Source organism: Carassius gibelio, chromosome A9 (genome assembly GCF_023724105.1).
Source record: "Carassius gibelio isolate Cgi1373 ecotype wild population from Czech Republic chromosome A9, carGib1.2-hapl.c, whole genome shotgun sequence".
Taxonomy (NCBI): Eukaryota; Metazoa; Chordata; class Actinopteri; order Cypriniformes; family Cyprinidae; genus Carassius; species Carassius gibelio.
This window is the reverse complement of record NC_068379.1, coordinates 8,025,628-8,040,626: the sequence shown is the minus strand read 5'-3', so window position 1 is coordinate 8,040,626 and position 14,999 is coordinate 8,025,628. Positions and strand designations below refer to the sequence as shown.

Here is a 14,999-nt window from a genome sequence, read left to right as displayed (position 1 = left end):
AAAAAGCAACTGAGATGTGAGTTAATATTTGTTTTGACTCTCTCTGAATTGTTAGAGGGAGGAAACCAGGCTGTTTGGGGTGATCAAGTGAAGGACCTGTAGTAGAGAGGGATTTAAAATGAGCCAGATTAGTTAATTATCCACAAATGCGCTTTTCCTCTTAAGGGTGGGGACAAATTAATCCCAGCGGCAACCGAGAAAGAGTCTCCTCTGAAAAGCCCTCTCTCCCTGCTTCTGTGCATACAGGGCTTCTGGAGCGGCCCAGACCCTTTTAATGAATAGGTCCGGATTAATCATTCATCTTGTGCTGTTTAACGCTGTGATGGATGTATATCGTCACTCAGGCTCGAGACAATAGATGCACAGCGTTTTGTTCTTACCAAATAAATCACCCGCATTGTTTAAGGTACACTGATCAATCTAATGACTTGTTATAAGCTCCTAATTACCACAGAAAAGTGCTCGCAAGCCACCAGCCGGACTGTGCTTTTTAATACAAATCTGAGTTTTAATTTAAATATGCAGAGCGTAAAGTCCGGTTACATTTTGGTGATCAGAATTAAATAAATAGAAATAAAAAATATAATTATGACAGCACGGCGTTAGCATAACTTGCTTATTTGTAAACAAATTAATATATGTATTTTATTTTCCTAAAAAAAATTACAAAACATTTTCTATTATTACTATTATTTTAAATATGCCGTTTAATGTTTATTTCCTTTCTAGCTTCTAATATAGCGTAAACATTTACATTTAGCCTATTTGACACATAAATGCTGACGGAAGTAATTAATCCACAATTAAAAGAAACCACTCAAAGTGAATTTTTAATTTCTATATTAATCGCGAGCAGTTTGTTTATTCACCTGTTTTCAGCCTCTCATATTGGACACATTTCGCCTAAATTTGCAAGAAAAGCACATCAGATGCCCCAGTTTTATTTCATTTGCAGCAGTGTGAATAGACAAGCAGTACATGCGCATACACACATATCTAAATATGTAACCTAAACCTCTCTGAGCCTCAAGCCAATTTGTTTACGCTGAACAGACGTTTAATAGTGTTAATTGTTCCTCCGTCAATTTGCAGTGATTGCGGAAATCAAGCGATTTTCGAGCCTCCAGCACTTGGATTTGAATAAATTGTTTTATATTCCCCATCTCTCTCCATAGGAGGGAATTTAAAGCGCAGCGCTTCGGAGTAAATTACATCCAGCCTGACTGGCAGCGTTCAGCCGCTATAATGGAGCATTATTTGGTCATTTTGAATACAGTAATGCACAGCGTTTCGGCGGTGCCATTCTCAGGAAAATTGCTTTAACTTTTAAAAAGAGGCGATTCATTCAAAAGCAAGCCATTGTTACATTATGTCATTACCCTTAAATGTTTTAACAAGCAGCGCAGGACAGGGCTATAATGCATTGATCTATAAAAAAATAAGTACTGAGAAAAAAGAAAAAGTATTAGCGTGATTATTAATTATTTCATCTGTTATTTATCCAAATGATTGGAATTTGTTTTAATTTATTTATTTATTTTATATATCACTTAGCTCTTAACCTTTGCATTAAGCATTTATAAATAAATTGTAAAATTATGTCTAAAATGTTTTTAACGATTTTCTTTTATTTTGTTTTCTTTAATTATTTTGAGTCACGTGTTCGCGTGTTGTTCTGAAAGCATTTAAAGGAAGCCTGAGAAAGAGAGCGTGCGCGCGCATTAACACCCCAAACCCTAACCTGCGCCCCCCACATCCCTCCCTCTTTTTCTCTCTCACACACGAAACACTCTCAACAAAAGTCTAACACACCTGTTGTGGGATCAGTGGTGCCCCTCTGGTCCTCTTCATCCAAGACTGCGTTTCACTGTCCGGTTCTAATTTGAAAGTTCGACATATTTTTAATATTTGGAATGTCCAATAAGTTCAAAGCATGACTAAAACATTCCTATTTTTTTAACAATACAATTAATAAATAAATGAAAAGTAAAGAAACTGACATTGCATGATACTTATGACTTTATATCCACTCTAAACAGCTGCTTAATGTCACTTTATAAAGCTAACGAGCCTTAACAGAAATACCGTTATGGTTTTAACCCCTGCATCAAATCACAATGTAACTACCTACAAAATAACCACATCACTAAAATAAAAGGCAATCATAGCTGCAATTGGGTACGCGTGCGAACCTTTAATTTTTAGCAGATCCGTTTGCACATCGACACACAGAACAGATATGGATATCATGCATAAAATCAAGATGAGAAGCTTACCATAGGAGGATTAAATACCAATATGATCTGAGCACTATATAGTCTGTGCAGATTCTGCGCCACATATATATAAAAACGATGAAAAATAGCTGATGGCTTATTGCTTGACAGTGGGATCAGTACCCCAGTCATTGATTGACGTGCAGCTTTAGTATTTCTGTCATGGTGGCGTCGCTCATTGGTCGGACGCGTCTCGTCGCGCGCTCAGATTGGCTGAGTATTGCAGCCAGCTGTACTTCAAAGCACGCGCTCACTATACAACTCGAGTAGAGAGAGTAAAGCTTCAGCGCACTGTGCCTCAGTCACACTGGAACACTGAGTCATTGTTCTCTTCAACTAGCTGTCTAGGAAGGGCCCTGGATATGGCTACGTCTATACTTGGGGTAAGCAAGAGCTTCTTTATTTTAATCCGATGCATTTTTCCTTCTGTTAATTTTACCAATGGCATTGACGTTTCAATGTTGCTTGCTTGCGTGCATTCAAACTTTTCAATGGCTTTTATTTACATTCTTAAAAATAATGATGCCACAAGAAAACCTTTTTTAACTTTCACAGAGACATTTTAATTGTCTGTTTTTTAAGAAAACCATATTTTACCAGGAACCTACTGGTGTTTTAAAGTGCGCTAAAACCAGCAGGTTAATCTGATGAAGCTCTGTGACGAAACAATTCTTTCTGGGAAATAATCCTAATATAATAAAACACTGAATGTATAATAGTGTATTGTTTATTCAGTAGTTATATAAAAAGACATTACTACCATAATATAAACGTGAAATTCTTTAAAGACTTTTTAAGACATGACTAGCCTATTTTGAAAACTACAGAAAGAAAAAAAATCACAAGGGAAGAAACTGTTTTTTTCGCGCTTGAGTTAGTGTTTTGGTTTTATTGGTTGGTCTATGGTTGGTTTAGACTTGTTGAACTGTTGAACAACACCGCAACTAGTAAACAGTCTATTAAACAGCATCAACTTCTCATCCAAACAGGAAGAGCCGCGGTTTGGAACTACCCCTTTAGCGATGCTGGCTGCAACTTGCAACAAAATTGGCAACACCAGTCCTCTCACGACTCTTCCCGATTCCAGCGCGTTTTCCAAAGGCGGATTTCATCCCTGGAAAAGATCCTCGTCGAGCTGCAACCTGGGCTCCAGCCTGCCCGGATTCACCGTCGCCACGAACCGAAGCACCTCGGGACTATCGAGCAGCACCGGCTCGGGAAACAGCGCGTTCTGCTTGGCCTCGACCTCGCCGACCTCCTCCGCGTTCTCCGCCGAGTACAGCAGCTTGTTCTCCAACACGGCGAGCGTTTCCTCGCAGGAGTCAGGACAGTCCGCATTCATCTCCAAAGTTCACTCGTCGGCAGAGACTTTATATCCGCGGGTCGGCATGGCGCACCCTTACGAATCGTGGTACAAGTCCGGCTTTCACTCCACCATCTCTGGCGAGGTGGCCAACGGCGCGTCCACGTGGTGGGACGTGCACACGAACCCGGGCTCGTGGCTCGAGGTGCAAAACCCGGCAGGCACTTTGCAAAGCTCGCTGCACTCTGGAACCCCCCAAGCCATCCACTCGCAGCTAAGCGGCTACAATCCAGACTTCTCCAGCCTTACGCACTCCGCGTTCAGCTCCACCGGCATCAGCCCCACTGCGTCGCACCTCCTCTCCACCAGCCAGCACCTGTTGACGCAGGAGGGCTTCAAAACTGTGATCCCCACTTATACGGACGCGTCGGCCACTAACGCTATGATCTCAGGCGCCAGCTCGGGCATAGGGACCTCGTCCAGGTCCTCCAGGAGATACTCCGGACGCGCCACATGCGACTGCCCGAACTGCCAAGAGGCGGAGCGGCTCGGGCCTGCGGGGGCCAGCCTGCGGAGGAAAGGACTCCATAGCTGTCACATCCCGGGCTGCGGTAAAGTCTACGGGAAAACGTCTCACCTCAAAGCGCACCTGAGGTGGCACACTGGCGAGAGGCCCTTTGTGTGCAACTGGCTTTTTTGCGGCAAACGGTTCACCAGGTCAGACGAGCTCCAGAGGCACCTGCGCACTCACACCGGGGAGAAACGGTTTGCTTGTCCGGTGTGCAACAAGCGCTTCATGAGGAGCGACCACCTGAGCAAACACATTAAAACACACACCGCTGGAGGCGGGGGCAAAAAGGGCAGCGACAGTGACACCGACACCAGCAACCTGGAGACGCCCAGGTCCGAGTCTCCCGAACTGATTTTAGAGGGTGTGAACCCACGGGTCACGGTCAAAGATCAGTCTCCGCACCACGAGTCCTGAGCTTGACCTCAAAGACATTTTCCTCGTTTAGGTGACTCGAGAATAGGAAACGGGTCTGGAGTATGCGACAAACTCTGACATTGCATTGGAAAGAGCAAATTCAGTGCAACACTGTCTGTTTCTGCTGCGCACAGACGAACGCCTCAGCTTGCAGGACGATGAAGTCTGGTCCAGGCTCAGTGTTTTTAACAGTGGACATTTGGTGCGGAGCCGGTGCGCTAAAGAGGGAACTAAATAACCACGGCCGCCGGCTGAGCTAATTGTGTACATATATCCACAAAAATAACATGTTATTTTTCCCTGTAAATGTTACTTATGATTGTTTTGTGGTGGATCCTGAAATTCAGGGAATTTTCTTTCCTTTCGACGCACTTTGTGGATGTCAGTATGTATGTTACACAGCTATTTAAAATTCATTTAACCTTTCCTTTACCTGGCTAAAAAATATATAAATGTTTAATTGTATAAAGTCACGCTTATAAGGCTTTCATTTTGTAATTAAAGGGATTTAAAATCGAAAGCTTGGGTTGTCTGGTGCAAATGTTTTCCACCAAATTATCTTTGGCTTTGGCCAGTCTCGACTGTAATCGTTTAAAGCCCGCGCGTAATTATTACGCATAGCCTATTTATTTACAGTGTAGAAAAATGAAAATAGAGTCTGAATTAACATCGACAATGTTGCGCCGATTTAGACTCGTTTTCCCCAGCGGGGAAATAAATCAATAGTTAATGCCCCGAGAAGGCATTTTTGTCCAAGTGAAAATCTTGTTAAATAGTGTTAATTATGACTTGGAGCACATCGCAGCCCCATGTGTCTTGTATTGGCGATTAGGGATTCGTGTCTTATCAAATATCTAATTACTCTCCGAGACATCATTTGTTCAGCAGCTCTTTATCGCACATTTTCCGAGGGGATTCAGTGACAAAGGGCCTCTGAATATTTATTTGAATTGCTCAAATTAACTGCTTAAATTTGCATGTCAAACGGAAAATGTCCATCCAGGAGAGTGCTGAAGGCATAAAGCATCGTTTAGCGTTTAGAAAACGCTACACTTGATTTGGTGGTATGGGAACAGTTTTTCCCCCTCTCTTCCTTTCTTGCCTTTTCTGGATGCCACTTTTGAAAGGGGAGATGGGGAGAGGCCTTATGCTAATGTTGAATTTAAAACGCTCTCGCAGTCAAATGGTCCCTGGCTGTTATTTGAATATCAGTGGCCCTGTACTGAAAAGGTTCAAGGATGCTCTCTGACTTCTTTGTGTTTATCCAGTGCAGCGTCCGATCCCACAGAAACCCCGGCGGAATAATTAGAGCTCGAGCCCTGCCTGGGAACTGCTCCCTCCACACGCTTTCTGTGCTACAAGGTAAATTGACCAGAAGGCAATAGACTAAAATTATTTTCATTTCCTTTTGTGTGCTGGTGGCCGGTGCCGAACAGCCAGAAGCCTATTCAGAAGAAAAAAAAAAAAAATGCACAAATAGAAAACAGTCCATTATCATTTAATGACCTCGTGAAAAACTGATAACATTTTGCGAAAAAACGAATAAAAACATATTTAAGGTTAATAAATCTTTCAATTGCGAAATGAAGCGGTCAAATAGGACTATCCAAGGTTTTAAATAGCTAGTATAATAAAATGCAATTTCCTTTTTACACCAATTTAGACCGTGTTTTCTCCAAATAGCAGGTGCACAGAATACAGTTCTCGGTCTTTTAAAAGTTAATGTGGGATGCAACGATTTTATGGCAGACAGTTCAAAATTTGTGTTACGGAAATGAGCGCTATTTGGGCGTGAAGGCATTCACGAGCACGCTTTACAATTATATGGTTCTATTAAGATTTACAAACGGGAGCTTTACATGGACAAGATCTAAGTGTCTTTCAGGCTTCTGGAGGGGAGTGATGCGCCTGGGGCGGCGGACAGTGGCGCTGTCACTCACGGCCTTTTGTGCGTGTTTCTCTGGAATGTCCTCTGACTGAGCGCGAGGCAGAAGGCAGCTTTGTTTGCGCGCGGCAATAAAAGAGAGATCAAAGAGCAGCGCCGCTCCGGCCGCGGCGCGGGAAACTCAGGCGTGACTGTGGAGTGAGTTTCCCGCGCTCTTTCATTTCCACTTTAGTCAGAATATGTCCATCAAGCGCTGCTCATGTTTACAAATTAAATGCTTATTATTAATAATAATAAATCAACTGATTCGAATGGCAGCTGATAATGTTTTCAGTGGGTTGTTAATGTTTCCAGTGACATGCAAAATGCAGTCAGTGTTTATGTTCCTATAATATCGGAAATAATTTGAATTGCAATTAAATAGTTTTTCATAATACTTCAGCGCCATCGTGTTGGATTTATTTGAATATTGCTAAATATTATATAGTTTATTATATAGTATAGATTGTTATTGTGGTTTTGTGCTCGTATTTCAGAAAAAAAAATCGCATTGATCCTAAATGTGTAGCCTATAAACCATGCGCACTGAATGCAACATTGTGTTTTCACGTGCACTTTCGAATTGTTGAAGGCCGCCACTCGCCAACACGAGAAGTCAAATCAGTGGATTTATGTTATGTTTTATATGTCAGATCAGTTTCGCTCGCTGCATGCTGGAAACTCATTCATTTTGCAGCTGAACACAATAATAACGAGAAATCAAGAGAAATGTCCCCTTGAATAAAAAAAAAAATCAATACACAATACTAGCAAACTACCAAATAATTGGCAAAACAAAATTCCAAAATGAATGCAAAACTACTAATTTCGTTTAAATAAATTTAACAACTCAGTCTTCTTTTGAGATGATGATGAAGAGTTGAGGAGTAGACGTCAAGATTTGTGCCACATTCAGAATACCTGTATTTTACACATTGTTTTAATTAACAAGCTGCATAAACAGATTTAAGGTAAGAAAGGAGCTGAAAAAAAGCATTAACTTACATGACCAGAGTGCAAAATAAATCATTCAAGTTATTATGAATGACATATTGTAACAAATGTTACATTTGGGACGGGCTAAATGCTTAAAGAACAGAGAACATGTGTTGAACTAGAACAACTGAAGGAATGAGGGAGAGATCTCTTTAACAGGTCGAGTTTTCACATTCTCAGAGCGCCCTCTTCTGGAGAGATCCCAGAGCTGCCTGTACATGGGGAAGCCACCCGAACAAATCATTTATACATTCTTCTCATCATCAACCCTCATGTCGGTCCAAACCCCTCACGACTTCAGGAAAAGACATTTGAAAATAAATACATTTAAGCAGCTAGGTTCTCCTGTACAACAGCAGTGGAGACCTCTATGAATTTACATGGATAATGAACTGATTTTTGGTTTGTTTGTCACAAAGAGGTAATTGTGTAACTCCAGAAGACGTTGAATATAAGACAAGAACCACAAAGACTCATTTTAAGGTGCTAGTTTGTCATTTTGGAGCTTAAATAAAACCTCACAGTGGTTAGGGTCTGGAACTACACACGGGTGAATCAATTCTGTAAGAAGTTTCATTTGAATTATTCCTTTAATCTGAGATAAGACTGTGAAGAAATGATGGCGTCCACTTCCAGCTATTTCTTCCTCCTCTCCTCATCTCTTGCCCTTGTCTCGTTCTCCACCCCCTGTCTCCTCTCTCTCTCTCATCTCTGGGTCGCTGAGGGCTCCTGCTCATGTCTATCTCTGCCCCTCTCTCTGCTGTGCTTGTTGTCCGGTGACCTCTGAACTCTGTGCTCACTGGGTTGTGAATGTGTGTGTTGGAGTCTTTCTCCCGGTCTCTCTCAGAGCTGCTGTCACCGGACGAGTCCCTCCTTCTCTTGCTCTTCTTCTTGGCTTTCTTTCCAAGGTGTTTCTCATCCTCAGAGCTGCTGTCTGACGAGCTGCTGGATGGACTTTCACTCTTAGCCGGTTTCTTTTTCTGCTTCTTCTTTTTTCTGCTTTTAACTCTTCTTCTTTTTCCCCGTTTTCTTTTCAAGACGGTCAAGTTTTCTAAAAGAAGAAGAGGATGACTTTTATCAGACAGCAGATTAATTGGTCACAGTTACAGTATATTGTGGACATTTTCCATTTAGTTTTTTTTTTTCTTCTGTGTGCATTTTACATTTTATAATAATGGTGTGTTTATATACACTGGTGTTTAAATAATATTCTGTATAACTGCTGTTCTTTTCATCAGAGAATCCTGAAATAAATGCATCACGGTTTCCACAAAAACACGTCTGTTTTCAACATTGATAATGATCAGAAATGTTTCAGCAAATCAGAATAATTAGAGTGATTTCTGAAGGATCATGTGACACTGAAGACTGGAGGAATGATGCTGAAAATACAGCTTTGATCCACCGGCGGCGCCAGGGGGGGTCTTGGGGGGTCTCAAGACCCTGCCAAAAAATGCCTTGACCCCCCATTTGACCCCCCAGCCTCTTCCTGATTGAAAAATATATATATTCGGGATAAAGATCCAAAAATGTTTCTCTTCAAACTACGCAGAACAATAATAAATAATAATTATTTCGACATTTATTCATACACTGAACCGAGAACCGTTTCTGTCGGACGCGTCCGATTCGAGAACCGATGAGCTGATGATAACTGCGCATGCGTGATTCAGCGTCAAGCAGACTGACACAGAGCGCATCTGAACCGAACTGATTCTTTTGGTGATTGATTCTGAACTGATTCTTTGCTAATGTTATAAGCGCTGGTAAACCAAAGGCTTGAATGAAGGGCAATCATCGCCAATGACGGCATTACATCGAGCGCAAAAGAACCGGTGAACCATTTTCTTTTCAGCTGGTTTATTTGATCGAATTGTCCGAAAGAACCGGTTCACTTGAGCACCTGCTCCTTTGCCCCTTAAGTGCCCTTTTGTCAAAGCAAAATTTCCTCAATTTTTTTTTTTTAATAACATAAACTTTTGTGAATGCCTGCCCACGCCCAATCATAATATTAGTACAATTTATTAATAATAATTTAGCCGTAAATAAAATGACCAACATGATGACAGTTCACCTGACTACAACCTCATCCAACCGGGAAGATTCCTCATGCTGCACGCGCATTTTTTAATTGCTAGAGGATATTTTCAACATCGTGGCAGCTGGTAAGTGGTGTTTCATTCTCAGCGAAGTGATTTTGGTGTTTATTTACTTATTATTATTTTACAAGAACGATGTGATGTGAGAACATGCAGATACGTTGTTTATATTGCTGTGTGTAGCCTGTAGTGTAGAAGTAACACTAGCGTGCTGTTTGAGGGAGAAAAGTTTCACAGGCATCGAGGGGTCTGGTCTTTTTTATGTTATTTGAATAAACTTTTATTATATTACAGTACTTAGCCTATTTATTTTTAACACGTAAAAATAATTATCACAACACTGGTAAGGCTTATTCAGATTTTCTCATTCTCTGAATTATCATTATAAAAATAAAAACAATTCAGAAATGAATTAAAATATAATTATATTTTAAATGTGATGCAAATATTTTTTTCTACAAAAGCAACAGTGTTTACAACAGCAAGACCACTTTAGCCTGTAAACTCAATAATATCTATCTGGAAATAAATGTAAAAATATCAATGTCAATAATAATGCATAATATACCTGACATGAAAGTGCAGTGTGAAGGATATGAATAACAAATGTAGCCTGTCATTTGTTTACATTGCAAAGGTGTTTTTGTTGTTTAGTAGCAGAAATATGCAGTTATTAGCCATGTCCACTGTATTTTTTGTTGGTTTTCATGAGACCCCCCTTGAAAAGACCAGGACCCCCCCATTGCCCCCCCAATCAAAATTGTCTGGAGCCGCCACTGCTTTGATCACAGAAATAATTTACATTTTAAAATAAATTAAAAGAGAAAATAGTTAGCCCAAATTATAATAAATAAAATGTATACAATTTCACAATATTTACTGTATTTTTGACCAAATAAATACAGCCTTGGTGAGCATAAGAGACATCTTTTAAAAACATTTTTTAAACTCTTTCTGACCCCTAAACATGTAAACAGTGGTATATAGTGTCTAATGCTAATGCTACTATTTATGCTAAACAGCTACTTGCTTGCATTAAATCTAGTTTATAAAGACTTTTAAAAATTACATGTATTTTACTTTTCACTCTCAAAAAAATAAAATAAAATAATAATTAAAAAAAATAAAAAACTATATATATATATATATATATATATATCAACTTTTTTTTTTTTACTTCATTTTATTGGTAACACTGCATTTTTTAGGTCCAATTCTCACTATAAACTAGTTGCTTATTACCATTTATTAGTACTTATTAATGCCTTATTTAAGATTCCTTAATCCTACCCCACACCTAAACTTAACAACTTCCTTTCTAACTATTAATACGCAACAAATTAGGAGTTTATTAAGGCAAAAGCCATAGTTTAAAGTCAGTTAATAGTGGGAATCAACCTTCAAACAAAAAAGTGACCATAATACCAATTTGTATTAATAGTAATTCGGCAATCAATTTGATTATTATAAAGTCAGTTAGTTGTGTGTGTTTTAAATAATCACACCTAAGCAGTTTCTGCTTTTGTTTGGTAGTCAGAAACTTCAGGAACTGCACCTCAGGGTCGTCCTCTTCCTTACTGGCCACGAGCTCCTGGAGCACACACACACACACACACACACACACGCACATTAACACTGTTGTGTAGCAGCACAGTGTGAAATCCAGCATGCCTCGGCTCTCTTGTAATTGTGGTTGTTGGTCTCATCAGTTCTAGTTTCTAGGAAATTGCTTGTGAGCCCGTCTGTTCAATAAACTGGAGGTTTTTCTGCAATGGCACGCTGAGCTCCAGACATGGACATCATGGGTCATATTTGGGCAGGGCCCAGGACATTACCTGTGCTGGATCACTCATGGTGCTGTCCCTCCCAAGGACACATTTCTTCAGCGCAAACCCACTGTTTCGCATCTCTGCCATTAACTCGGAGGGGTGCATCGACGGACCTGTTAGGACAAATCACTCTTTCAGAACAAATAATGTGCGATCATGCACCCCCCCCCCCAGAGAGACGTACACTAGAGGCTTTGTTAACACAAACACACACCAAATCAACTCCGTTGTCTTCCAGCTGGGTAAGGCGTACAGTATTATTCTGCTGTGAAAAAGCAGAGGTTTCCACCAATCAAAACACTAAATAATATCATTTTCTCACCAACAGAAGAGTAGTATCTGTCTGCTGTCTGCCACCACACACACATCAGTGTCAGCAGCTCTCAGGAGACACTGCTGCCACACTCATTCATTTGAATGATAGAAACCTAAAAACAACGTATCAAACACACCACACTACCTCCAAGTCTTTTTACTCAAAGATAAAGTTATACTTAACCCAAAAGTTTCAATTCTGCGGTTATTTTCCCCCTTCATGTTGCTCCAAATCTATTTTTGAAAAATATAAGTGATTTGTCAAATTTTGTCCAAGTCAGTGTTGTTTGGTTCCCAATGTTTTAAAAAATATATATAAAATATTTTTATTGCCTTATTTTATTTTATTCTGTAAACAGTGTTATTTTAGGATCACTGACATACTATTATAGTACTTGTTTTTATTTTTAATTCTTTTTCAGTTTAATCATAATTTAAGTTTTAATTTTGTAGCATGTTTTTGTCAAGTTCATTCATTATATATATATATATATATATATATATATATATATATATATATATATATATATATATATATATATATATGTGTGTGTGTGTGTGTGTGTGTGTGTGTGTGTGTGTTGAACCAAAATAACCCTGTCTATATTTGAGTTGATATGTCTAGGAAATAATAGCAGTTTGTGTATAAAATATTCCATCATATTTTTTATCTTTCAAAAGTAATGAACTTTCCATCACTAAATGCATGTTTTCACTAAATGTATCTGGTTTGAACAAGATGAAGATATTCAGACAGAACGTTGTCATATGCTTCATGCATTACAAGGGATCAGAGTTTAGCATACTTAGGTGCATTTTTAGACATTGTCGCCATCTACAGGTCTGAAAGTGTATATCAGCTCTAATATGAGTGGAGAAACCTGCCACAAGGGCTGAACTGGACCCTGTAAGGCAGGGATAGGCAACTCCGGTCCTGGAGTGCCACTATTCTGCAGAGTTTAGCTTCAGCCCTCATAAAAACTCACCTGCCTGTATCTATCTAGTATTCCCAAAAACACTGATTGCCTTGTTCAGGTGTGTTTAATTAGGGTTGGAGCTAAACTCTGCAGGATAGTGGCCCTCCAGGACTGGAGTTGCCTATCCCTGCTGTAAGGAAAGAGCACTATACCTGCTTCATCACTGGCCATAGAGCAGGTGTTGATCCCTGACAGGCCAAAGAGAGGACAATCACGCTCCGTGTTCACACGACCCCATTTATTACACTTAATGCACCGCACATTCTCCACCTACAACAAGAAAACCAAAGCACCAACCTAAGATTCTCCTTCCTAAAGAGTAATTTTAGGTGATTACATGAGCTGTAACTTATTCAACATTATATTTTATAATTGACACATTTAGACAAAATCTTAAAAGTTATGTTCAAAGCTCTGTAATTTCAAAACATTACATTTATTCATTTAGCAGACGCTTTTATCGAAAGCGACTTACAAATGAGGACAATGGAAGCAATCAAAAACAAGAAAAGAGCAATGATATAAAAGTGCTATGACAAGTCTCAGTTAGGTTAAATACAGTACACGTAGCATGGGATTTTGAATAATATAATAAATAAAAAGAAAATAGATATAATAGAAAAAGAATAGAGAAAGCTAGTGTTTTTTTTTTTTTTTTTTTTACATACAATGCAATGCAATACATGTTTCTCAAAAATGAAATGTTTCTCAAAAGCCTAATGACAATATTTGATACGCATTTTAACATTATTTTTCAAAAAATAAAAATTTATGTATGGATAATCAAATAACCCCAAGTTGCTTCTTTTTCTACCTGAAATACTGTTAACACTTGAAAAGTTATTCTTATGTTTACTTCATAAAAAACAGTAAAGATTTCACAGCAAAACAACACGGTTATGATGATTAAAAAAATTATAAACTATATCAGACAAATTTGAAAATCATGGTGATGATTTACATGCCTTATAAAAATGTGTAATTAAATATAATTCTTTATGGGGTTAAACAAGTTTAATATTCAGATTAAAAGTGTGTCAGAGCAGAAATCGAGCATTGCGTTAGTTCAGTCAGGTCATGTTAGTCATGCTTGCATCAGCTGACAGTCAGCTGTTCCTGTCGTGTACCAATCCAGTCTCGACACCTATCACCTGCGGTTTATTTAAATTCCCATTATTCAGTGTCTCTCCATCGCATTGCTGCTTGCAATTAACTCCCTCCTCCAACCCCAACTCCACCAACTGAACCTATAATCTGATCTAACTTGTTCTTTCTTTACAGTGTCTTCATTGGAAGCAGTCGCTATGACATTTTGTTTACAACTCATGTAATTGTGAATTGTAATTATGTATGCTTATGGTTCTGTTCTGTGCCCCAGTGGGGTTTGTCTTGCAGTTCTCCCCGCTCTGTCCCAGCATGGCTGCATGGACAGGCGTGTGGAGTGTTGCCCAGAACATAACCATACCGCCAACACTAACTGAATGCAATTATAATTGTCATTAAATATACTTGACGGAAGTGGTCCTGACTGAATAACTAATAATCAACAACAAACACTAACAACGTAAATGGACATTACCTCTTAAGTCTCCTCTGGAGGACGCCGGAGATGATATAAAGAAGAATACATAGACTTTAGTTTAACTTATTGTTTTTAATTTTCTAACATTTTTGATTGACTGTGTTTAGTCATGATTAGGAAGAAAAAAATAAGTTATCACGTCTTTTGTTTTCATGAAGAAAGAAAGAAAGAAAGAAAGAAAGAAAGAAGAAAGAAAGAATTGAATTTTAAATGTTTCGTTATTATAACAATTTTCTCTTAAAATACACAATTACTCACATTGCATTCAAAAGTGCACATTCATTTAAATCTTTTTCACTTACATGTTAAAAAAGTTAACACAATTTAATTGAAAGAAAGAACGTACGAAATCGTTGTTTCCCAGCTGTTTTTATTTTAATTTCAAAATATGTACAGTGCATGTAGTAATGCATCATAATAAATTATGTCAAATCAATCAATCAATCAATCAATCACCTTTATTTAAATAGTGCTTTAAACAAAATACATTGCGCCAAAGCACTGAACAACATTCATTTGGAAAACAGTGTGTCAATAATGCAAAATGATAGTTAAAGGCAGTTCATCATTGAATTCAGTTATGTCATCTCTGTTCAGTTTAAATAGTGTCTGTTTTAATTTGCAATCAAGTCAATGATATCGCTGTAGATGAAGTGACCCCAACTAAGCAAGCCAGAGGTGACAGCGGCAAGGAACCGAAACTCCATCGGTGA

General features: G+C 38.9%; 1 protein-coding gene across 1 annotated transcript; it reads left to right on the top strand.

The window, feature by feature from the left end:
• Positions 1-2,558: 2,558 nt before the first annotated feature.
• LOC128020313 (transcription factor Sp9) lies at positions 2,559-5,084 on the top strand. Its single transcript, XM_052607149.1, has 2 exons — positions 2,559-2,659; positions 3,266-5,084. Exons 1-2 carry the CDS (start codon positions 2,639-2,641, stop codon positions 4,562-4,564), a joined length of 1,320 nt encoding a protein of 439 aa, XP_052463109.1. The 5' UTR covers positions 2,559-2,638; the 3' UTR covers positions 4,565-5,084.
• Positions 5,085-14,999: the final 9,915 nt, after the last annotated feature.

Bases quoted from the DNA above. Each gene is read 5' to 3' on its own strand.
- LOC128020313 (XM_052607149.1), top strand. From the start codon at position 2,639: ATGGCTACGTCTATACTTGGG. The intron at 2,660-3,265 runs GTAAGCAAGAGC...TCATCCAAACAG, and splicing joins TGGCTACGTCTATACTTGGG to GAAGAGCCGCGGTTTGGAAC.